The sequence below is a fragment of the Lepeophtheirus salmonis genome, chromosome 6, assembly GCF_016086655.4.
Source record: "Lepeophtheirus salmonis chromosome 6, UVic_Lsal_1.4, whole genome shotgun sequence".
NCBI classification, from domain to species: Eukaryota; Metazoa; Arthropoda; class Copepoda; order Siphonostomatoida; family Caligidae; genus Lepeophtheirus; species Lepeophtheirus salmonis.
In genome coordinates, this window is record NC_052136.2 from 38,984,299 (window position 1) to 39,009,153 (window position 24,855).

The 24,855-nt window shown below is 30.5% G+C and overlaps 1 protein-coding gene across 6 annotated transcripts in view; it reads right to left on the bottom strand.

Moving 5' to 3' along the window:
- Positions 1–1,057: 1,057 nt before the first annotated feature.
- Positions 1,058–24,855, bottom strand: part of LOC121119790 (uncharacterized) — a 245,522-nt gene continuing 221,724 nt past the window's right edge. For 3 of the 6 annotated variants that reach the window (XM_071889415.1, XM_071889416.1, XM_040714583.2), the window contains 10 exons: positions 10,024–10,238; positions 9,079–9,336; positions 8,325–8,734; positions 7,391–7,498; positions 7,209–7,323; positions 7,052–7,152; positions 4,542–4,647; positions 3,598–4,466; positions 2,798–3,021; positions 1,058–2,711 (listed from right to left, as the gene is read on the bottom strand). In XM_071889415.1, the coding sequence (XP_071745516.1) occupies positions 2,691–2,711; positions 2,798–3,021; positions 3,598–4,466; positions 4,542–4,647; positions 7,052–7,152; positions 7,209–7,323; positions 7,391–7,498; positions 8,325–8,734; positions 9,079–9,336; positions 10,024–10,238 (2,427 nt within the window). In that variant the 3' untranslated portion in view covers positions 1,058–2,690. The remainder of the gene's footprint in view (positions 2,712–2,797; positions 3,022–3,597; positions 4,467–4,541; positions 4,648–7,051; positions 7,153–7,208; positions 7,324–7,390; positions 7,499–8,324; positions 8,735–9,078; positions 9,337–10,023; positions 10,239–24,855) is intronic. The other 3 variants (XM_071889417.1, XM_040714584.2, XM_071889418.1) reach the window with 2 other exon arrangements.

Below are 24,855 nucleotides of genomic sequence, written 5' to 3' on the forward strand. Positions count from 1 at the left end.
TACCCGGATTGTCCACAGACCCCATTTGTCACCTGAGTGAAGTCAGTGGCTTTATCTTTTTTCAGACTGCACTTCTACACTACAGATACAATACTACAAAGTTTATTGGAACAACTTTTTCTGCAAAAATCAGTTGTACAATAACATTTAGAATTAATAATTGTATAGAAAAAAATCTCGAAATGCGATTCTCAACATAGATTGAAATGTTTTTCTACAAATATCCCACCTTGACAATGTTACATGACAAAAGATGAGCACAGGATATGTCCTTACCTTTATTGTATTTTGCAACTTCTCTTCCGAAAAAAACCCGGGAAAATTGGCCCAAAATCATTTTGTAGTATTTAGCCAATTCATCTTTTCAATGATGGAATAATTACTCAATACCTAATTGCTGGGTATTGTTCATAGCAGGTTAACAAGGTCTAATTCTATTTCAACCAATCAACATTTAGAACACTCATAAAGGAGAGAAAACAGAAAAATCGACATCTGATAGACAAAAACAGGGTATATTTTCGTATTAGAGTAGTGTTGGATCAATCTAAAAAAACTTGAACGAATATGCAGTCCAGTCCTTATCGGTGTTTTTTATTAAATGACTTGCTTTCAGCCTTTCAGGATAACCTCTTTCAAAGAAACAAGATATTTGAAGCTAAGAGTAGACGGTATGTAGCTAGAACTTATTGTAATACATTCCAGCTATAATTAATTATTTTCTTCAATTCCATCTAGAAATGAAGAAAATAAAAATATAGCCGGGCCCGTAGAACTGAAGACCAACTTATTGGTCCTTAGGACTGTTGAATGGTAAAAAAGATCATACCGATATAGAAAAAAGACTGAAAGGGGAGGGGAAGACTGATTAGAAAATCAAATCAAAGACCAATTTATCACTATTAATGAGGTAACTCCGAGAGCATAGTAAACAATTTTGAACCAATCAGAATTTAAGGTGATAATTTTCCTCTTTCGTTAGACAATTTTAGTATTGCTTCAATAGTCGTATAAGAAGCTCAAAAATTTACCAAAAATAAAGATAGACATGAATAAATAATATTTTATCTGACTGTTATATTCTCAATACTGAATAATTAATTAATTAGAATGATAGTTTTTATAATAATATTATGTATATAGTATTCATAATAAAACTTCTATTGACTACATGAGCACCAAAATATAAATATAATGTTCGGTTGTTTAAAATATGTATGTTAAAACTTTGAAAATCTGGGAATAACAGGCGAGGTATCATTATAATAATATATATTATGTATATAAGTATTTAAAAAGGTAGTGATAAATAATATAAGTTATTATTATCTTAATCGTAGAGCAAACAAGTACATATGTATGATTGTAGAAATAGACTGGTTTTTACTGATTTTGTTTTACGAAATATTGTTGGGACATGGTCCAAATATGTTCCTTTTGATACATTTAGAACCATATTGATTCAAGAATGGAGCAATTATTCCAAAAAAAATTACATCACTGCAGTACACTTAAGCGTATTTCTTTTTTTCAGAGAGTATCTAATTTTGGCTAATATTCGAGGAGAGGAATTTTATATATCAAATTTTTTTTTAGAAATGACAATTATTAAATTATTGGGGTATAACAAAACAGAATAAATTTCTTGATAAGGACCTTTATAATATATATAAGACTCTTGATAATCTCGTGGATCCATAGAGGTTGCACCGCAGAAACCTGGTTGGGAATCACTGGGTTAGAGCTAGAATTAATCATTAAAGTAGGCCTTTGAAGTTGTATATTTTTTTAAAAGTGTGCGCGCTATATGAAGTACAATAGTACTTTATTTATCCTTTTTTTATAAGAACTAATCATTTGTGGAGATTTGTAATAAAGAAACTTATGAAAATTTGTTTATTTATTTAGAATAGTTATTTAAAAAAAAAAATATTATTACGATTTTTAGGTGTTTCTCCCTTCAAATCGTGAAATTTAAAACTACGAGGGCCTTGCACAACCTCTAAACATTGATAACTAATTATGATTCAATTTTTGTATTTATTCATTTATGATCAAAAGGAACTTTTTTGTACTATTTTGTCCCGAACATTAAAAAAAAAAAAAAAAAAAAGAACAGTCTAATGTACATATTATTATGTAAGATAGTTATTTAAAGAGGAAATGACGTCAATACAATATATTAAGTAAGTGAGCGGCGGCCGAGCACATATACACCTAACGTATAGCCAGGAATATTTATAGTAAAAAGTTAATTCATTTTATTTTTAAAATTGAAAGGGAATATTTGTAATGATATTCAAAATATTTGACGTTTTTCTATTAATATCATTCTTTCATCTTGTGTATCGTGCAAATCATATCAAAACATGATGAATAGTAATGTAAACACATTACTCATAATATACAGTCAATTCATTCAAGGGACTATTCCTATTTTTCTTTTTCGGTAGGCATTATTTGCAATTACGTATTACATGGAACTAAAAATATCGTCATATCACAGTTGGTTTCGTAGAATATATAAGAATAATGTATGTTAAAACGAAGAACAATAATGTAAAGTAATTATTATATCGAAGACGTAAAAGAAACATTCTTATGAAGTCGAAGTTAGCAAGGAAGACTCTTGCTCTTCTTCGTTGCTCCACGGAGTAGCAGCTGTAGATTTGGCACTTGATATTCCACTATCAGGCTCTTTTTTTATCGTCCTAAAGGTATATACAATAAAAAAAAAGAGAAGATCAGAAATTGACAAGTATAAAAAAACTGATATTAAATGTGTATCGTTTCCTACCTCCTCGCGTTCTTTTGTCATTGGTGATATTCCTGATGTATTAGAGGCAATGAGTCGTCCAGATTCTTGAACATCCAGAAGAATGGGATATGATTTATTCAAATCCGTCTCAGACGATTTAACTGATTTGAGGGTCGAAGTTGAGTGATAATGTGGTTTGAGTTCTTGCGCTGGACGATTGAATTCAAGTTCGTTGTATGCTGATTCACCTAAATAAAAAACAACTACACCGTAAATCAGCATGCTCATGGAAATTACCACATGTGGTGCTTCAACACAAAAGCAATCTCGAATAAATTTCCACTTTTTTTTTTTTTTTTACTTCATAAATTCAAATAGGGTCTAATGTTTCTGAACATATTTCGATCAATTATCGAATATATTCAATTTTTGGGATAATTTATGATATCATATTGTTTAACTATAATCATAAATTTCCTTTTCTTGAATTTTGCAAACTCTCAAAAAGAAGAAGAGGAAAGGGTCTAAAATCAGTAGATAATTCGCCTATTTTTTCCAACAATGGAAGTATTATTTGTTAATTTATTGGAATTTTTTAGACGAATTCAATTAATAAATGTCCAGAGCACTGATTAGGAGAAAAGAAACTAAAAGATAGACAGCTGATAAAAAATACAGCATAAGCTTTTTGCGCTAGTGGGATAGTGCCGTGTTAAGTGTAATTTGTGGTGTCTCCAAGGGATTAATCATAATATGTTATTTACAGAAATAGAAGAAATCCTTCTAGATTGCTTTAGTATTAACGGGCCACATAGGCTTATATGTTAAAGGAGGCCTACTCGACTCATTTAAAGGTATCAGCGACTGAGAATTAACTGATTTTTGTAGTTCATCATAGAAATTTTCCAATTTCCGATTATCCTTCAAATTGTCCAAAGACGGAGAATATAAATTAGGATTACCCATATCTGCATCATTATTCTTTTTGGTGTTGAGAGTGGAATAGCTGAACGCACCAGAGGCACAACCAAAGCTCCCTTTCTCATTATCGGATTCCTCTTCTTCATCATCCTCTGGACCAAGCCCTCCTTCTCGGTTATATCGTTTCATCATAATATCTCTTTGTGTATTTGTATTCTTAGGAGGTCTAAATCTATTAACGACTCGACTGTATGAATTATTGATGGTAGAGCATCGATGCATTGTTGCTGGATTCGTTATAGTAACTGGTCGAGGATGATTACGCGAGAATGATGAAGTATAGACGGGATTATCAAAATGATGGTAGTAATCATCTTCGCTCGAGTTGGGTAATTGATGTTGCAGGTGCGGAGGATCAGCCGTGTAGTGGACGGCATGGGCCAACTCACTTTTAAAACGCTTAAAACGTGAATAAAACTTGTAGTATACAAACAAAAATATGATAAATGCAATGAGAAGGATAATGAAGGCAATTCCAGTGAGAGTCCCGGCATCTTGAGCTAAATAGTACACAAATCCTCGATTTCTATTTCCGTTCTGAGAGGGTGAGAGTGAGGACTCTCGACGACGAAGAATGTCCTTGAGTGGAACATCACAGTCTTTTCCTGCAAAGCCTGGACGACAAATGCAGCCTCTTATAGGATGACAAACAAAATTAGAGTTTCTACATCTACAAGCCTGATAGCAATCCTCTCCCCAATAGCCCTCTGGACATAGCTCTTCGCACCTGTTTTATGTTTGTTGGGAAAAATAATATGAAAAATTATATCCTTGATTACATTAATTGTAAAATTTTTGTTACCTTGTGCCTGTATATCCAGGCTTACATTTACATCGACCATCGACAGGATTACAACTTGCTTCATTCTGGCAATAGCATTCATGTGTACAATTAGGCCCATAGCTCCCTAATAGATGAATAAGTGGAAAATAATTAAATTTTTGAAAATAAAATGGATCGCCTGCACTACATTGTAAAGGCAGACGGAATACATCGAAAAAGCTGCAACTATTAAGCTTACATTCCATTTTATAATATAATGGAGATTACATTATAAAATAAGAATTAATGGTTTTTGTCAGCTTTTCTTCGAGATATAGGATAAAAATAGTTTTTGTGTGTAAAAACAGGTTGTTTTTTTAAAATGAAGATCATTATTTTTATGATGGTGAAATCTGTTTTTTATAGTTTCATGAGTTGATATAATTTTATCAAAATTCAAAACTCACGTAGAAAATTGAGATATTGTAATGAAGTAGAGTGTCGGCCCTTATTTAGGACCGAGGAATGCAGCTCAGTCTGGTCTCATTCAATCCCGTCGAATGCCACTCTAAGAAGGTAAAATTGATCCCTCGTGACGTCGCTAACTATGAAGGATGTCTTTCCTTTGTTTAATTATTCCATTATAAGTAGAATAAATTGTATAACTAAGTCAAAGCCATATTTATTAGTATTATAATGAAAAAAAGAATATTTTTTTGCAAGATATGCGCAATATTCTTAATATGTATCTTATTTTTGTTAATAAAACATTGTAAAGACCAGTCCTTGGACTAACAGTCTTTATGGGCGACGGAACTAGTCTTAATACCGGACTGGACCGAATAAATAAGTACCAATACAGCAAGTGCTGCAATTTTCTACGAATTATTTATTATTTTAAATAATTACACATTACACTAAGTATGAATAATTTTTTGAGAGTTAATTTATCTCATCTACAATAAATACACCCTGCAAAAGGCCTCTGTAGGTATTTTGTACCTATTTGGTGAGTTTAAACCAACCCATTAGGATAAATTGAGCTAAAATTCATAGTATTACAACTATCTTCTTCTACTAATAAATATGTTTGTGCTTTTTAAGTATGCAATTTTTTAAGCAGTATGTAGTAATAAGAAAAATGATCTAAGGGTTCTACAAACAAGATATTATATGTATATATTTAACACGCAAAAGGAATGTGAAAGATCCGGGTTTGCATGTAACCTCATAAAACATGACTTTTGCCTGATTTTGGAAAAATATTGAAGGGGGAAAGAGAAAGAGTAGAAAACCAGGATATGTTGCGAAGGTAAATCAAAAAATACTTTGATTCTAAGTACTTCGGTAACATACATATACATATATAATTATGATGTTTTACTTATTATTTGCAAATTTAATGAATCAAGGGAATGTGGAGGGGAATGTACAACCCCCCAAGTCCAACAGGTATTTCCTATTTCTTAGCAATATATTTATGAGGCATAAATTTAATTTTGACACAATTGATTATTTTAGATGTACAATTAATCCAAAAGTTCCTTTAATAAAAAATACTCCACTTTTATTGGCCGGAGCACTTTTGTTCTCAATATTCGCCTGACATAAACCCCTTTGATTACAAAATATGGGCGCGTTGAGACCTGCACTAAACCTGCAACAAATTTGAGTGTCCTTAAGGAAGGAATAGCTGGAGAATTAACAAAAACTTGTACAGCAGTCATTATTTTTAAGGTCTGTTCGTCACTTCAGGAGGGGGGGGGGTATAAGGGAATTGTATACCCCTGACTGAAATCTTGTGGTCCAACTTTTCTTGACTAAAACAGGGTAATTTGGTAAATTTTGCTTTTCTAAAAGTAATTAACAACACTCTGGGTAAAATGTCAATTTATCTAACACCTACCCAATGAAAAATCCTAGTAACAGCCATCTAATTTGAGGTCAATTCAAGCGTGTCATTGAGGCCAAATACAGGGCTTCATATTAAACTAAATATGAGTTGAATGTGTGTGGTGCATCAGCATAAAAACAATCTCGTAGAAAATCAATAAAGGGAGAAAATCCTACTTTTTTATTTATTTCATATATATACATATGCCCCATAACTCATACATATTTGAATCAATAGTAGGCTTTGTATTCAAATATTTGCGAGAAGTTAAGAAATTTAAGAATTTTGACTATAACTTAGAACCTTAATTTCATTTAAGAAACTTATATTGACCGGATATTGCATTTCAAATAAAATTTATCAATTTATCATTCTTTTATTGTGACGATCAATTTTGGCTACTTTAAGCGTAATTTGGAGCGTCTCCAAAGGACGAAAAAGAATAGTTTATTAATGGTAATTGACGATAATTAGTTGAAAAGTACAAATCATTTTAACTTGCTTTTGTGTCAACGGGCCTTATATATTTTTTTTTGTAGGATTTGTTAAAATATTATCTAGTGGCAAGTATATGTTAAATAGATCGGTACAAATGGGATTTATTTATCGAAGGTGTGCCACAATTAAATTTACACTCAGTATGACATACACTTACCAATATGACAAGGTTCTGAGCAATCATATCCTTTCCATCCTCCCGGACATCGACATTCTCCATTGACATGAAAACATTGAGCATTATTCTTGCAGGAGCATCTTAAATATATATTATATAATTAATATATATCGATAACATTTTAGTGTCTACAAACCTTCCCATACATCTTCTCCCAAAAGTCCCTTCTGGACATGGAGTATCACAAAAGAACCCTGAAAATCCGGGCTCACATTCGCATTGCCCGGATATATAATTACAAAATCCGTAACCTATTTGAAAACGTATTGAGTTAACATATGAATAATATCCCTTACATAATTTGACTTTTGTAAATACCTGAACTACAAGGTGGACATGCCTGTTTACATGCTACCCCATAATAGCCCTTGGGGCATGGCCTATCGCAAAATCGATCGGAATATCCTAATTCACAAACACATCGACCTATTTCCACGAAAAAAAATATGTATACATTTTGAGCTATTGAATCCTGCTTATAAATATATACAGTGGAGATAATAAATATTTAATCCTTTGCTTGTTTTACAAGTTTGTCCACTGACAAAGAAAAGAACGGTCTATAATTTTAATGATCGGTATATTTTAACAGTGCGACACATTATCTAAACAAAAAGTCAATGTTTAGAGGAAGAAAATGTTGACTGTAACCCTAAGAACACCTTCTCACCTTTTTACATGGAGGTGGACACATAACATATGTTTTAGGTGTTTTTTCCTTGCTAAGGGAAAGAACGACATTACTGCATCGAAGGGAGGTGGATCTATACTAAATCTTGGAAGACAATTTACTTTCCTCAGAGCAGGGTACTGAAAGTGGGTCATCCAAAATGAGCGTGGGGCTGGAGGGCTGTAACCCCCAAAACGAAGGAATTTTTGTTTTGTACCAGAAAAAATATTCGTCTGGAAGAAAAATATTGAATAAGAAAGATGGGGATAAAATTTTTTTTAAAGAGAATTTCTTTAAGAAAAAAAAAGAGTCTGATGTAGCAGAGCAAAAAATAAAAACCGAGTGCCCCCCCCTAAAAAAATATATATATATAATCCTACGGACGCCCAAACTATAATGATGCAAAATATTCGGGCATTTCAACAAAGGAGAAGAAGCAGAATAATGTAATAGAGTGGCCTGGTCAGTATTCGCACCAAAATACCCTGGAAAATCTTTATCATTTGGCAAACTTACAAAATTAGAAAAGGATCAAATACGGATTTCCTCAACGACAAAAAGGACCAAAAATTAATGAATTACCTGACTGAGGTTCACAGGAGCTATTATGATGACAGTTGCAAAGACGTTGACAATTCATTCCATATCTACCCCTTTCACAAATGGACTCACATTTGACACCCCTCCAACCCGTTTTGCAAATACATTTCCCAGTTACCGGATCACATCCCTCAGAATTCATTTGATGACATGGACAGCGATATGAACAACCAATTCCGTAGTATCCTCGCTCACAAGGAACCTCACAATGTTTTCCATGATATCCGCTAAGGCATCTACATTCTCCATTCACGTGATTGCACGAGGCTCCATTTCTACATTGACATTCTTCGAGGCAATCTTTTCCGTAGAGTCCTTTAGGACATGGAGTATCACAAAATATACCTTTCCAGCCTGGAGGACAATCACATTTCCCTGCAGCGCTATGACATCTAGAAAATATATCATGAAATTAGATTTAATAAATTGTATGTATATAGGCATAATATGTAACGTAGTAAAGATTCAAGTCTATATTAAACTGAAAGATGTTCGTTTCATTCCAATCTTTAAATCATTTATGTATTTCTTTCTTTCATTTTTAAAAGCTGTACGAAAAATTGACTTTTTAAAAGAAAATAGTCATATATACATACAGCAAAAGAAAAGACTTGATAACCCTAATGGACTCTTTCAAAAAGCTCCATATTAGAAAATTAATTTACATTTTTTGCCCCTTGACAGAGATATCGATCAAAGTAGATATAAGTATTACGTTATATTATTATAGTCTTACTTAGCTCCATTTCGACACTGACACTTGTATTGACACTCACGACCAAAGAACCCTTCAGGGCAACGAGTATCACATTTGGAGCCTAGGAATCCCGGTGCACATGTACACACTCCATTGACAGGGTTACAAAAGGCATCATTCTTGCAGTCGCAAACTTCTTTACAGTCTTTTCCAAAGGTATAGATGGGGCAGGGTCGATGACAGTGAAATCCAGCATAGCCAGGCTTACAAATGCAAGATCCAGACCAGGGATGACATCTGCGTTGTAATTAAACATATTACGGGTAAATAAGAGTATTCAAGTATTTTAGAGTTGACTCTAAATACTGTAAAACACTTTAAGGTTATAATGGAGGTTTCAAGATATCAAATTGTAAAATTTTTTATGATAAATTGTTTTGAAGAAAGAGCAAGTAAAAGCCTTTATATAAATTTGGATGCACTATAAGGATAATTAGATAATAGGACATCATTCACATGGAGGACATTAGGGATTGATGCTAATTCCTTCTGAAACAGAATGAAGGCTTTTATCTCTGCAAATAGAGACGATTTCGAATAATTTTTTTATCCAAAATATTGGATATTCCGATCGAAATTATATAAATAAAAGTTTCTCCTACGAATATTCATTTTACAGTATTTGAAGTCCACCCGATGTTTAGATAGAAGGAAATTCAAATAAACTACTCTGATAAAAATGAAACCGTTATTTTCTTTATTTGCTTTAAGGCAAAATGTCCAAAGGCAAAATGGTTTGAAGCAAAATTAAACAGCACCCTAAAAGACGTTTAACTTTTTTATCCGTCAAAAACAAACTAACAATGCAAACATAGTGAAAATGTGTGGCAACACAGTAAAAAATTGAAAAATTAATGATAATTGAATTTGGAACGAGAAAATAATGTTTCTTTTTTATCCGACCTCGTATATGAGGCTGCTTACAATTTGGTGTTGTTGGCGTTACATGAACATGTGAGAATACAGTGTGGTCCATATACATCTGAGGCTGTACAGTTCCTTGTTTCACAGTAGTGGCCAATCCATCCTTCTGGGCAGAGACAAGATCCATCCACTGGATTACAGGTTCCCCCATTTTGGCATTCACAGGGAGATTCACAGTTTCTTCCATAAAGGTTGTGAGGACATTGTTCCTGACACTGAGGGAGAAAAGATAAATAATTATTAGTTTATGAATGATACTATAGATCATTTAAAAAAATTCTTGAATTGAAGGAGAAGATTATGGAAGAAGTCTATTCATAGAAAATATTCATATTTTTTGTACTTCTTTTTGTTTGTGCATCTATCACATCCTAGATTCGTTATATAATCAATCAAAGTAATATTTAGTTTTTCCATATGAATCTCTTCCTCCTGTTTATGTAAGGGGTAGACTGAGTTCTTTCACACAATAAAAGTACACAGTAAATGCATTCTGATAATCAAAATGACAGATGCGTTGTTGCAAATGTCAAACACAATCCTTCTACATTTTCCATTTATATACTATATTGTCCGTCAACAAAAAAACAAACTAGAATGTTTTTTCTCAAAATTGAGTCAATATTACTTAAGTATTCTCAACAAATTATTGTCCATTCATAACTACAAATTATTTTCATTAACCCTTTGGAAGTGCAGAAAATTGAACTTATATATTGGTATGTTAAAAAAGTTGTGGGGGCCTCTCATTTCGTTCCCTGCAGGAGAGAAGATAAATTATAAATAATACTCAATTAATAGGTACAAAGTTCGATCACTATTTTAATTTTTTTTTATTCCTCATATGCTTAAATGTTTCAACTATCTTTTGAATAAATTGCATGAATCTGACATAAACAATCTATGTATGTCGCAAATCCTAATATAGAATTAAAGAAGTGAAGAAAATGAAGTAGTAATTTCATCGAAGAGTTCTGATTACTCTCTCACTGTCGAATAAATAAAGTAAATAATGACATAACTAAAATCAGAAGCAAGGATACATCAATTAACATTTTTTCTTGCCTTTAAAGATTTTTTTTTCTTTTTTTTAAATCCTTTAACATAATTACTTGTAAGTGCCAAAAATTCATCGTCACAATTAATTAAAATTGGTAGATTTTGTTTGGAAGGCAATATCGGGGATAAATTAAGTAATATGAAGCAAATTAAAGTACTAGACTATATCTAACATTCTATCACCCCAGAAATTTGATTACAGACCCTAAAATTACCGAAATAGGTCTATGAAATATTTAAATATATGCTTAAATATATAATATAAAACATTTATTGTACATTTTCCGTTTCTTCTTTATTTTGGGTCAAGATTGTTTTTGTATTAATTCAATACATATGTATGTATATAAAATCTTTGTCCACTGGACTTAAGAAAAAAAAAAAAAATAGTAATTATATGTACAGTGGTGCTCCAATTGTAAAAAGAAGAAAAAAACAACAACTATTTTTTCAATCCGTTCTTCTTGTAATCATAATTACTATTTTTGTATCAAAATATTATATGAATGGGGAAGCCGTAGGGTTTTGCATACACTCAACAAAACTTATTTTATAATTGTATAGAAGTGAAATCAAATTTGATCTATTATTGCCTATGTTTAATAGACATTCATATAACCAATTACGTCTCGACTCTGTTTTATCAAAATGACTAATCAAATACATGGATTAACTAACCGAGTCTATGAATAGACCAATAAAATTCATGTTTGTTTTTACAGGCAGAAGTGCCCCCCCCCCCCTTGAATGAAAATATTATGTTCCCTCCAAAATAATTAAAAGACTCCTTGGGACTAACATTGTATTCACTGACACAATGAATAATATACTACTAATAATAATTAATATGAATTCAGGAGATCTACGCTCTAATAATGACATTCATACAATCATTTTGGCAAGAGAAAATGCCAAGAAAAGCGAAGAAAAAAATGGGAGAAAGAATTCAACATTTCCTTTTAGAAACCACAAACCGTATGTTCATATACGGAAATAATTCCAGCGTCATTATGTATTTTCTCTCTTCTCTCTGAGACCGTCTTTCCCCTTCTTTTGTGGTCATCAAATAGAAGAAGGATATGTGTTAATATAAGTCCATAAAAATACTAGATACACGCATATGCAGAGTTTAAGTATGTCAAATGGAGAACTATCAATTAATCATTGCATATATGAAAGTGTACTAAAGTGGACGAAGCTTATTTTTTTTAAATTGTCAAAATGGTAGGATATTAAGGTCTTAAAATGGTCCTTTTGCAATAAAAATACAGTTATGTCTAAGTTTTAATGTGTTTTGAAAAAATATATAATTCATGGGCTGACAAGTCCCGGGATTAACAAAAATAAATTTTTTTTTCGTTCAAAATTGGCTTATTTTAAATTGTTATTATTTTTTATTCGCTCAACGAAACTGAGTTCCATAACAATTTTCAAGCCGTTGCTTAGCCTGAACAGTATTCTTTCCCATCAAGAAGTAGTGTAAAATTTAAATAGGAAAGTGTTTTTGATCCATGTTTTGGAAATACTAAAAGTAGCGTCACACTTAGGACATTAACTCTCAAGCTAAAGAACAGATTGTCATGAAATTTTGACAGTTGTCTTTTGAAGATTGGAACAAAATTAGATAATAAAAAAATAAAAAAAAGAGCCACCTATATCAGAAGCTTGAGAATTTTCAGCCCATGTTTTAAATTGATTCCTTCTACAGAGTTACCCATAAGTCTTAGGACAACTACAACAGCCAAGAAAGTACGCAAATATATATTTCTCGGAACATCTTTTTACGCCATTGCAATCTGCGTTAAATTTCTTATAAAATAATCACCATTTGCGACAAGTTGTCCCATACATACACTATGGCGGCCTTCAAATCGTCAATAATCTGGTAGAAAATTAGACTAACCTCCTTCTCGAGAATGTACTATATAAAAGAAGTCCATTACACTGAGATTTAGAGAAGGAGGGGGCCCACATGTCCTAGCACCACTCTTGCAAATACTTTGCAGTATATGGAGATGTTCCGTCCATACTACCCGAAGAATAAGGACCCTTCCCAGTTCTGTTCCTGGATCCAGGGAAGTACTGAGGATTGTAAAATATCCATATAGATACATTAATTGACCATCCCAACCTCGGGAATGAAGATGGAAAGTGGCCCATATACGAAATATGTATATACAAATGTATAATCAATATATTTTATAATGGTTCGAAGGATACTTTTCAGCCCATGTGTTATATGTACAGGGTACAAGGCTGATCACAGAATTTTCCTTACCAAAAGGAACACTTAACATTTCAAAAATGGATGAAATAAAAAACTTCACCTTAATAGATATGTACAATATATAAGCAAGAACAAAGTGAGTTGGATTGAACTAATTAACAAGTTCACATTTTACCAACTAACAATTATCATTTCTAATATATATATATATATATATAAAAATACGAATTATCATGCCAATGTAATATTGATTAATTAATGCATTTCGAAAACTATTTTTGCATTTTATTCATAAAAACCCAATAAATTTATTCTATATATATTAGACTGTTTCAAAATGGAGTAACATTGTAATCTTAAATAAAAGAACAATATTTTACCTATATTTTTGGTGATTCTAGAATAATATAAATAAATAAAATTTCGAAGATGTTGATTTGGACAGAGCACAACCGGGTTAAATAATTATAATTGTGAGCTATGAAGAAGAGATTCAAGTGTTTAAAAAAAAAAAAATTAAGATCTAGCAAATGTTTTTACACAAACTGTTAGATTACTTATAGAATATTCTGAACAGTAATTCTATAACTAAAATGTCTCTAAGGTTTAGTTTTCTCTATGCTACCTTACACCCTCTTAACAACGATCGTAGAGTGAATACTAACTACTTAACATAATGTTGATTTTAGTTATAGATGTAGGTATTTGTTTTATTCAATTTTGAAATAAAATAATTATTATTCAATTGGATTCAAATCTATTACTAGAGTTTAAATTTAAATAATCAACCAACAAATAAAAGAAATATGAATTTCTCATAAATATCTTCTTCATATCTCACAATTCCTTAATATTTAAGCCCAATGCCCTCTGTCAATATCAAAATCTTATAAATAGACTAATCCAAATACAGAGAAAATGCTCTACTCCATTTAAAAGGCCAAGGGGACTCCATTTTGAAACAGTCTAATATGTATTCATCATTAATATTCTAAACTGATTTTTTTTTTAAATATTTTAATTGACAAGTTTTTTTTTATATTTTTCTTATTTTTTCAAACATATTGTCATAAAAAGTTAAGCCTATATATTTATAAATATATCTTATGCATATTTTTGATAATATCACTGATTTAATATTCATATTTTTTTGTACCTAGGTATATTAAGATCCTATTCTATGCATTCCCTTGTTAAATGCTTTATTTGTTTTTTTCTCTCGTACAATTAGCATATATAGATTAAAATAATTTCGCAATCAAATTTGGTTTCTTCCTGTTTCTGTTAAGGCCATTATATTTTTCATAGTATAGGCCGCGCAACAGGTTGGTCCATAACACAGTATAACAATTGGTCTCTTTTACATTTCAGATATTGGCCCTTGGCAGAGCTTTTATTGTAAGAAAAGCTCCCATAATATTTCATTGAACTTATACTTTGATCTTTCTTTGTAGGAAATGTGAAAAAAAAAGAAAGAGAAAATGCACACTATACGCGGATCATCAAATTTTTTTAGGTTATTATCCTTTTTTCTGCTCCCAATAAGGGTTCTACAAGAAAAACTTTATTTATAAGTTTGCAAATGTCAATTAAAATGATTTTATCACTAATTACTTTTTTAAACTTTGATTAAGATGTGCAAGACAGGGTAGAACAATGAATTTTTGCATTGGGTATTTTCTTACAAATTGACAACTTTTTTTTGTATCTACCATGAATCATTATTACATTATGATTATTTGCAGAAATACCTCGTACGGGAGCTGTAGTGTGCAAATCCATCTCTTGAACATCAATAAACTCACATAATGAGTGAATTCTCAATATAATAAAACTATTCGTACCCCTAGTTTTCAGATTCTAATCATGTTTCTTGTTCAAATCTAGTTATAACTAAATTATTTTATGGTTTTATTAATCATAATTACTCGAATAAATTTTCACTTTGTATTAGACAATCGTTGGGGTATGACTTGTGTATTTATGTTTATGCATCTTTGTATTTATCAAATGTTTAGAAAGGAATAATTGAATATAATGTAAAAAAGTGATAATGATTCTGTAAAAATCCGTATTCTTGTTGTTGTTTTTCTTGTGGAGGAGATGATGACATTTTCCTTGAAATATTTTTCTAATCACCTAAAAGATACGTGAGTCGTGACAAATTGCAAATGATTTGCAATTTTATTAATTGGACTACATTTTAGGTTTTTTCTTAAAAAAAAGTTTTTTATAAAATTCAATTTCATTTTACTGAACGTTGCATCTAACTCATAATTGCCTGAAATGCTTTGTCTCCTAATGAGTCTAAACCTGTGGTTCCCAACCAGTGTGTCGCCAGACAATTTGCATTGACTAAATTAAAAATTCAGATGACCCATGATGAGTATGAGAGACTCAAGGGCGTCCACAGGGGCTGGAGGTGAATTGCGATAACATAATTTTTTATAATTTAACTATCTGGAAGATTTACTTTCATAGTTGAATCAGGAATGAAAAAACCCCGATTGTCACTTGCAAATTCATTTTTAATAAACATTGCGCTTATAAACTTTCAGATATTTAGAAGTCAAATGTTAGATCTAGCTTACTACTAATTTAATTCTTAAAATGTAGTGAAAAAGGATCAACCAAAAAAATTTGAAAATAAAATAAAATAATGTAACTATGTATGTCCCCATTAATAAATGAGTAAGAGATCTGTACAAAAAATGTTTCATAATTTAAAGTGTGTCAGAATATAATTTCTACTTGGTATATTCAGGGCTGTTCGCAACAATATAAATATATATTTATTTACGGGGTAGGGAGAGGGTGGGTTTGGTTTTTGGAACAAAATTTAAAAAATTAAATGTTTCAATACAAAATTCAAATATTCATTTTTTTCACAAAAAATATCAAAAATACATTACTATTTAAAAAAATTAGAAAAATTCAAATTCAAATATGAAATTTTTGAAAAAAAAAAAAATTAGAAAATTAATTTTTTTGGTGCAAACTTTGAAAAATAAAATGGAAAAATTAAGTTATTTTTCTGGAAAAAAAAATTAAATATTAATTTTTTTAGTAAAAAGCAGAAATTCTTTAATTTGGAGAAGGTTATAGATCCTCTTGGCCCTGTATATTGTATATAGTCACATACATTTGTAAATAGCAAATAAGCAAGGAAAAGAAAGTATCTGTTGGAAGACCTCAATAAAAAAATATTAGCGTGAAAATAACAGAATATTTTCATACATATTGTTACACTGACAGCATTTGAAATCTGTTTTTCTCCAACATTATAATCAAAAACAATAAAAAATAAATATGTACATAGAACCATGTACATTCATACTGAATAACATAAGTACGCATGTATGTAATCAGGTATGATTATTAATAGAAATTTGATGATTATGACAAAATATTTTAACTATTTTTATTATTAATTTCGATCCCTACCACCACAAGTAAGAAGATATCGAAAACCTACCTTATATATACTATAATTAGGGGTGTATAAACTAGGATTGTCTCTTTCCATTCATTTTTTCTTTCAGCTTGTAAAATTCCCGGGAAATCCCAATCTATATTAATAAGACAATGTTTGTCTGTAAGTCTTTCTGTATGCATCTATTAAAAACAGTTCCGGGGTATACTGTATATAAGGGTCTCTGATATGTATGATACACATATTTTGATCAAGGAAATAACGAGGTGGTCGTATGAATGAACTATTACAGGCGTGTGTATAATGTATATGGAATCGATACAAGCTACCCCTGCATATAGTGATCCCAGATGTATATATTATACATATTTTGAATTAAAATTAACAATTGAGTCGTATTTATGAAATATTGCTGATGTGTGCGTATAGCATCGAATATATAGCATTGTTTTTGTTATTGATATCTAATGTATATCATAATTCATTAGCATTTATAGTACCTATATATTAAGAGTTGAATAAATTATAAACGCTGGTATGTATAACGCTCGTAGGCGTTTTGTATTTAGCATACAATAAACACTGTTTTTTTGCTTTGTTAGTGAGCACTCAAGAGATTACAGTAGTTATACGTCACCCAATCATATTACGTTTCTTACCCCTCAATCTCTTATTATTATTATTTCATTCTTGAGACAGAACACGCTTTATGAATTGATATGAGTATTGAGTAGTTACGTGTGAATGTGCTTATAAAAAATGGAAAGTAACACTGCGAATTTCTTGGGGAGTTATTTTCTATCTTATTGAAGAATAATTTGTACTTTAGCCAATAATTCTGAGCAATGCAGGGTACTACTGCTAGTATGTGAATCAAAGTTGATCTTCGTGGATGAATGTATGTTGTTGGAATTAATAGATAGTCATTTTTGAGATAAAAAAATTACAATGTAGATATATAAATAAAGACTTACTCGCGTTTTGAATTTAGTATTGATCATGTACAGAAAATTTGATATATATAGTGCTACCTGATGTACATCATTTACATATTTCTGATCTAAGAAATAACAATGTAGTCATATTCAATAAATATCCCAGGGGTTTGCATGTAGCATGGAGCTTGTGAAGCTAATGCCATGTTGCACTCTAGAGACTATAGAAATACCACAATACGTGCTATATTTTTATTTGTCAAAAACAAACCAACAATACAATATTGTCAACATATCTTCTGGACATGTGTACCACGATAATAGAAAATAAATTTGAGGATCGAATGAGAATTAAATTTAAAATATAAAAATAACGACTTCTGTTTGATCAATATAGTATGTAGATTGTAGATAGTATTAGGTATATCACATCCTATTTACATTTAAAAAATTAATAGTTTGATTAAATAAACAGATTACAAAAAAAAAACCCTATCTGATTCCACAGATTTAGGTGGAATGGTTTCCAATAAGATTTTAATTATATACGAATATTTAGTTATATATATGTTCATAATAATTCATTTTTAGTATATCGGGATTTTCTAATAGGAAAGAAAAGAGATCTTAGGAGACAATCCCTAGTATGTACATTATGGTGTCCATTCGTAAGTATTAAAAATTACAGTTTAAACTTTTTGTGGTTTTTATCCTCTAAATTTGAATATATTTTATTGTATAAATCAGTGTATTAATTTAAAAAAAATATATATTTAGAGATCAAGATGTACGTCTTTCAAGTTCAGAAAATTTACAGTTTTTTTTGAAAATTTGTTTCTTCTTCTTTCATAATCATTCAAGTACCGGGTAGAACGTAATTTTTTAAAACTTTGACTTAATCAAGAGCAACAGAACGTAGAAAACAAATAAATTGGAGGTCCTTGATGGCAGCTTGGATATGCCTTGTACATCATTGTCCATTGCTCATTGACTGTGCTCCTCAGGGCATCAATGCTAAAGTGTAACCTCCACAGGCTTTCTTCTCAATTCGACTTTATGTGGAAAGGGGTTACATGATTTTTTCTCTCAATTTTTTTTAATGTTCTAAGAAGACACACTGTCATCCCAAAACCTCAGACCACTTTTGGGGTGGAAGCTGTAATACCTTGCACCTGTTTTACTGTGCATCTGGATATTGTGGTTTTGGAAATATTGAAGTTATCTGAATGGGTTCGTAAGCTCTTCACTAGGACGGCATTGACAGCCTCCTCCACAACAATGGTATCCGATATAAGATTCTTGCCAGATCCTAAATGCATAACCATACCTTCCTTCGTTTCCATCCTCCTTTTGACATTTTAAAGAACACCTTGTTGTTCTTAATCGTACAAATTTCTTGTTGCGTTCATCAGATTATCTAACGTTTTGTTAGAACAAAAGGGCTGTAAAAATATCTCTTATTGAAGTTTACAAAAAAATCACGTAACCTTCCCAAAAATCATTTTTACGGTTGTAATTTTTTTTTCTTACACATATTTCATAACTTTTTTAATTGAAAAAATATACTACCAAAAGGATTTCTACAAGTTTCTTATGCAATTTAATTTTTTATAATGAAAATATATTTTAAGGATAAATTAAATATAATATAATAGGTGTATGTACCTCTAAACGTTGCATTTTTAAACTTTTTCAATTAACTCAACAAAATGGACCAATTTGAATTGTAAGACCAAAACAAAATTTCAAATTTTATGTTCACCACATATGAATTGGCACCTTAATATACATTCGTAAGAATATATATACTAATGATATAAAAAACATACACTATACATAAATAAAATAGAGAAATAATGAAAAAAACATTCATAAATACTCGTACATTTAGAAAAGAGTTGATTAACTTCAATCATGAAAGCGGTTTAAAATAAATAAATATGGATCAATATCACCTTTCCAAGGTTCTATTATTATTATTCAAATATTTCAATCCTTTGAAAAAGTTGCTAAGGGCTGCAATAACATAATTTATTATATAGATTTTTTGTTGAAAATAATAATGTATTGATATACTTATGTCTTGTAGCACAGCGTTCCTCCCAAACATACAGTTTATTTTGTTGTCAGTTGTATATTTTTATGCTGATTTGTTGAATTATAACTAGCTCTTACTAAGCCTGAAATTATTTCCAACATTCATTTAATGAATATTATTTAGTTGGAATGCATTAACAAACTCAAATCTAATTTTGGACCATTTTTATGTTTCTTATAAATGAAAAAGTTGCAATATACAACAAAGATAATAACGTAATAAGTAAATACATAGAGTGTGACGTAATCATTGTGGAAGTCAGCCAATTTGAAGGAGGTTTTAACAACCAAAATTTACATGAGTTTATTTTATGTTTTTCACTTTTAAAGCCATTATAAAAAGTTTTTTATCCATTTTTTTTTGTAAAAATTTGTTCATTTTCTAAATAATGACACAATAGGATTTATCTCTTGGGATTTTACTCGGACAAAAAATTACTGATCATAAAATATATACCTCAAAGTTCCATTTAAATCAATGGTTCTTAAATAATGGTACGCAAACTCTCTTTAGGTGGTACGTGGAGGCTTAAATGTTGATGAATGGGCAAGGAAGGTGGGGGAGGGGGGCTTATAATACAACCCCACTGACAAAATATACATCTTTTATAAAAAAGATATGATTTAAAAAAATTTCTTTTATACAAAAAGATTAACAAAAATTAATATTATATGAGAATGGACATTTAGTAAAAAATGGTCAAATTTGAGATAAAGGACTTGGACATATTGATAATTTCTGTGATTGTACACAATGTAAAAAGTTTGCGAAACACAATGATCTAATAAATTAAATCAAAATTTTGACTTCATATTGAAAACTCCCTCAGTTACAGTATGAAAGATTTATGCTACAGAGAAAATGTGTGCCATGTGCATTAGGGGGTATCACGGGAGTCCAAAATTGAGTTATCACGCATTTTGACCCCTCAAAAGTTGCAAATGGTAAATAAAAATCCGTTTTACAAAAAAAAAATTTACGTCCCTTCTTTTTTTCAGGAAAGGTTTCTGTATGAAGTAAAAAAAAAAATAAGAACATGGATATTTCCCTAATTTTAAATTTCAAAAAGTATTGGTAGATGAAGATTCATAAATTTGCATTGAACAAAGTCTTGAATGTAAAAATTTCATATGACCCCCATAGGCAATTCATAATTCGTAATAAAATAAACTATGAATAAAATCCTTTCATGAATATGATTGATTGGTCTATGGTAGTAATTTCAGTTCCTCCAATCATACAATATTGATCAGATAAAGAACTTATGAAAGCAAAGAATGAGCCTTTGAAATTATAGAAATATCCATGCCATTCCCAATGTGTAGAATGGGCAGTGAATCCGAATCAGAATTTTGGGCTCCCGTGGTGATACCCCCTAATGGTCATCGAAAAAATGATGCATGACTTTGGGGGGGGGGGGGAGAAGAAAATGAATTACTGCTATCAAGAAAAGAAGTTTACCATCATGGCGTCGCTTTGGATTTATAATGCAACCTATGATGTCAATAAAAACGTTTTATCAGTTTGCAAAGTATAAGATAAATATTTTATTTGTGTATTTTATAAAGTTACATCCCTTGAAGAGATACAACTACCGGTTGCGTTGTTGAAATATGGACACTTATAGAAAAGAAGAATAAGAAAAGAACATGAGATCAATTGATAATTCCTTCAATCAGCTGATAAACTCTGTGCATTGACACCCCTCTCAAAAATTTTTAATCAATCAATCGAAAATTGTTCTCATAAAGAGACAAATAATCGACACTGCTGCTCCCCACACATCAAAAGAGATCCAAAACACGACTAAGACAAGCAGGCAAACTATTTAAAACGTCAAGAACAACATTAATGACAGTATTTGACTTCGAGACAAGCTTGAACAAGCTGGTGCACTTACACAAACAGCAAAAGTTACGCATTCCTTTTAGGAGACCAACCTTCCATTCTGGCCAAAAACAATGTGTCCACGCTATTGGCCAGATGCCAATCTGATCGACTTTTTCTTCTGGCTGCATATCGCGGCAAAAACCTGCTGTACTATGGCGCTGTATTTAGAAGTTCCTAAAGATTTTGTTTTGATCAGCACTGGAACTTACCAACCGTCCGAGCTTCCAGCGTCGCATCCAGATCATTATCAAAGTTGATGAAGACTATATTAAAGATTAGAAATGAAAAAGCATGTGCCAACATCTGTACAAATTTTGGTTAATTTAGCTCCCCTAGTTTCCGAAAGTAAACTTATTGAAATTCCAGATTCAAAATGTAGAGTTTTCAATTCTCCAGCCAGTAACTAAGAATATTATAGAGGTGCCTTACAGCAGAAACAAATTAAGGTATTTTGAATCCGTTCTACCTTGTTGAATATTATTATTATTAAATCATTTCTTCAAAAAATGAGTTATGATCTTATTTCCATTCTTCCAATTACATAACTTTTTACACAACAACAAGTTTTGAAATGAATTCTCTAATCTCTTTTTCTCTACCTAATTTAAAAAAAGCCCAAGGATAATAAAAGTTGTTTACAAAGCTTTTGAGTTTCGAAAATTACTATTTAAAACTATGCAGATTATATTCTACCTAAATATATAGAAATAAGAATAACATTGCTTCTTATGTCAAAAGCAGAGTTTTATTGCAAAAATGAAATATCATTTTTTATTACTCAATGATTGATATAGTTGTTCGTCAAGTCATGATTAAATAATCAAAATATTTTGAGTCAAATTTGATTGATTTCTCAATAAAAAAATGTACTTGATTATGTATAGTTGAAGGTACAGCGAATATGTTCTAACTTGTATAAACAAATTGTACAGGATCTAAAGAACCAATTTTTATTCCAATAAAAATCATTTTTTCATTAATGTTAAGGATAATATGTGATGTCTAAATGAGACCAACAAATAGAATGGCTTAAACCTTACTGAAGTATATTTAGACACAAATTAACAGTTAAAACGGAACAAATAAGATATTTTTCTCAAATGATCAAACTTTTTTCGTCTCGAGGCACAACAGAGAATTAATCCAAGGATCCATTCAGTGCATTTTCATGTGACGTAATTTTATTGATCTCGGCCATCTTTGGGACATAAATAAGTAAATTTTACAAGAATAAAACTCATTTTATCTTTTAAATGAAGGAGATGTTGGATTACTACTGTATATTTGGAAAAATATAGGCCTAATAAATAATAGGGCTTATTTATCTCTCTTCGTCTAGTTATAAATAAATATCAGACTCTAATATTCATTAAAGTCTGATATTAGACTCTAATATTGATTAACAATATGTTATTGTATCATTATACATTTATATTTACATGGTGCAGACAATAAATTAACTATTAAATTTGCAGGGATCGGATATTTATCTCCATTTATCCCACTTTTCTTCACCCTAATCCATTCCAAACAAAATTTATTATAAAAATCTACTCATTTTACAGGGATTTTTAGTATGTGTTAATTTGATTATATTAAAATATCACTGTTTTTCTTTTGCATTAAAATTTCCTTTAGTCTTTTTTTTTTCATTCTGAAAGGAATATGAGTAAGCTTCTTCAATATGTTTTGACTTCAAATTTTTCCATTTTATTAAATAAATATATTAACTTCATAGGCATAGCGTCACTATGAGTGCATAATGCTATCTGGGACGTAAGTAAAAACGCTCTATGTAATAAAATAATAATAAAATGAAATACTAGGGTCAAAATTTATGAATATATTGAGTATCTGTACAGATTTGATTGAACCGAATTTAAAATCCGCCGCAAGTATAGTATAACTTTTAAAAAGTTTGAAAAAAAGAGCATTACTTCATGTATTATTGCATTCAAAAAGACTATTAAATTAATATGAACATTTTTTTAAACATTAATTCACTTTTTTTCTTTACAAGTGATTATTTTTTTGAACAAATAATATCAATATTCTATTATCTAAAATATATATTTAGCTAAAAGAAAGTTATTAAATACAATCAAAAATGTTATTTTTATAGTTATTTGCAACGTAAATTTTCCTGCATGACATATTCCACAAGCTTTTGGTATCGTAAAATCGAATGTTTACTTTTAGTCGTTACATTACTTTATATCTACCAATGAAGTTTCTTACATCCATGATGACTATGAGTATGGTGGCATCAGTCCTTTCAAAATAGACTATTGATAACGGATCTGTAACTCCTTAGTCTAGAGGTTGGCAACCCCTGGCCCGCGAGTGAATTTTGACCGGCCTACCATCTTATCATGGATATTCATTAAATATAGCCATACTTATCCAAAATGAAAGTTTCTAAGTATAAAAACTCGACATAACCATTATAAAAGTTTTGCTTCTGTCATCGACAAATATTTCACCTGATATAGAACAAATATCACAAAAACAGAAACGAGTGTCTCATTAAATAATTATTGTTTTTCCTACATCCTTTTTTTTATAGTAAAATATAGATTTTTCTTTTAAATATTGTTTATATTTCATTTCTTTATTATAGTTCCTATAATAAAAAATAGGGGTATTGTTTAAATAAAATTATGTTAAATCCTTGTTTTCTCTAAACACCCAGGAAATCAATTACATATTCATAAACATGGCTCTCCACTTTGACTTAAATGAGTCTTCAGTGACAATCTTGTTGTGTCCTCCACTTCCTAAAAAAACTTGAACTGCTGTGTATTAGCCTCCTGACCTTACAGACAAGCTCAGCAGAGCAACTCACAACATCGCTACTTCCTTTACAGAGTAATGGATGCAAAAAATATCTTCAACCCGTTGCCTTTTTAGGCATAATTTAATAACTTTTGGGGCACAAGCCTAACTGTAATGTATATATTAAAATTATAATGATTTGATGTGTTTTACATATGACGTTTTCTCCCTTGTGAAACTCAATGCTCATTGAGTAAGTAAACCTTTTTTTGTTTTGTTTATGGTTAAGAGCATTTTCTCAAACAATGATTAACATAAATCGCGCTCATATTATAAGTATAGTATTTTGTTTCCTTGCTCGGTACGAATACCTTTCTGCATACGTTTCTATATACGTATGTTAGTTCCCTAATTC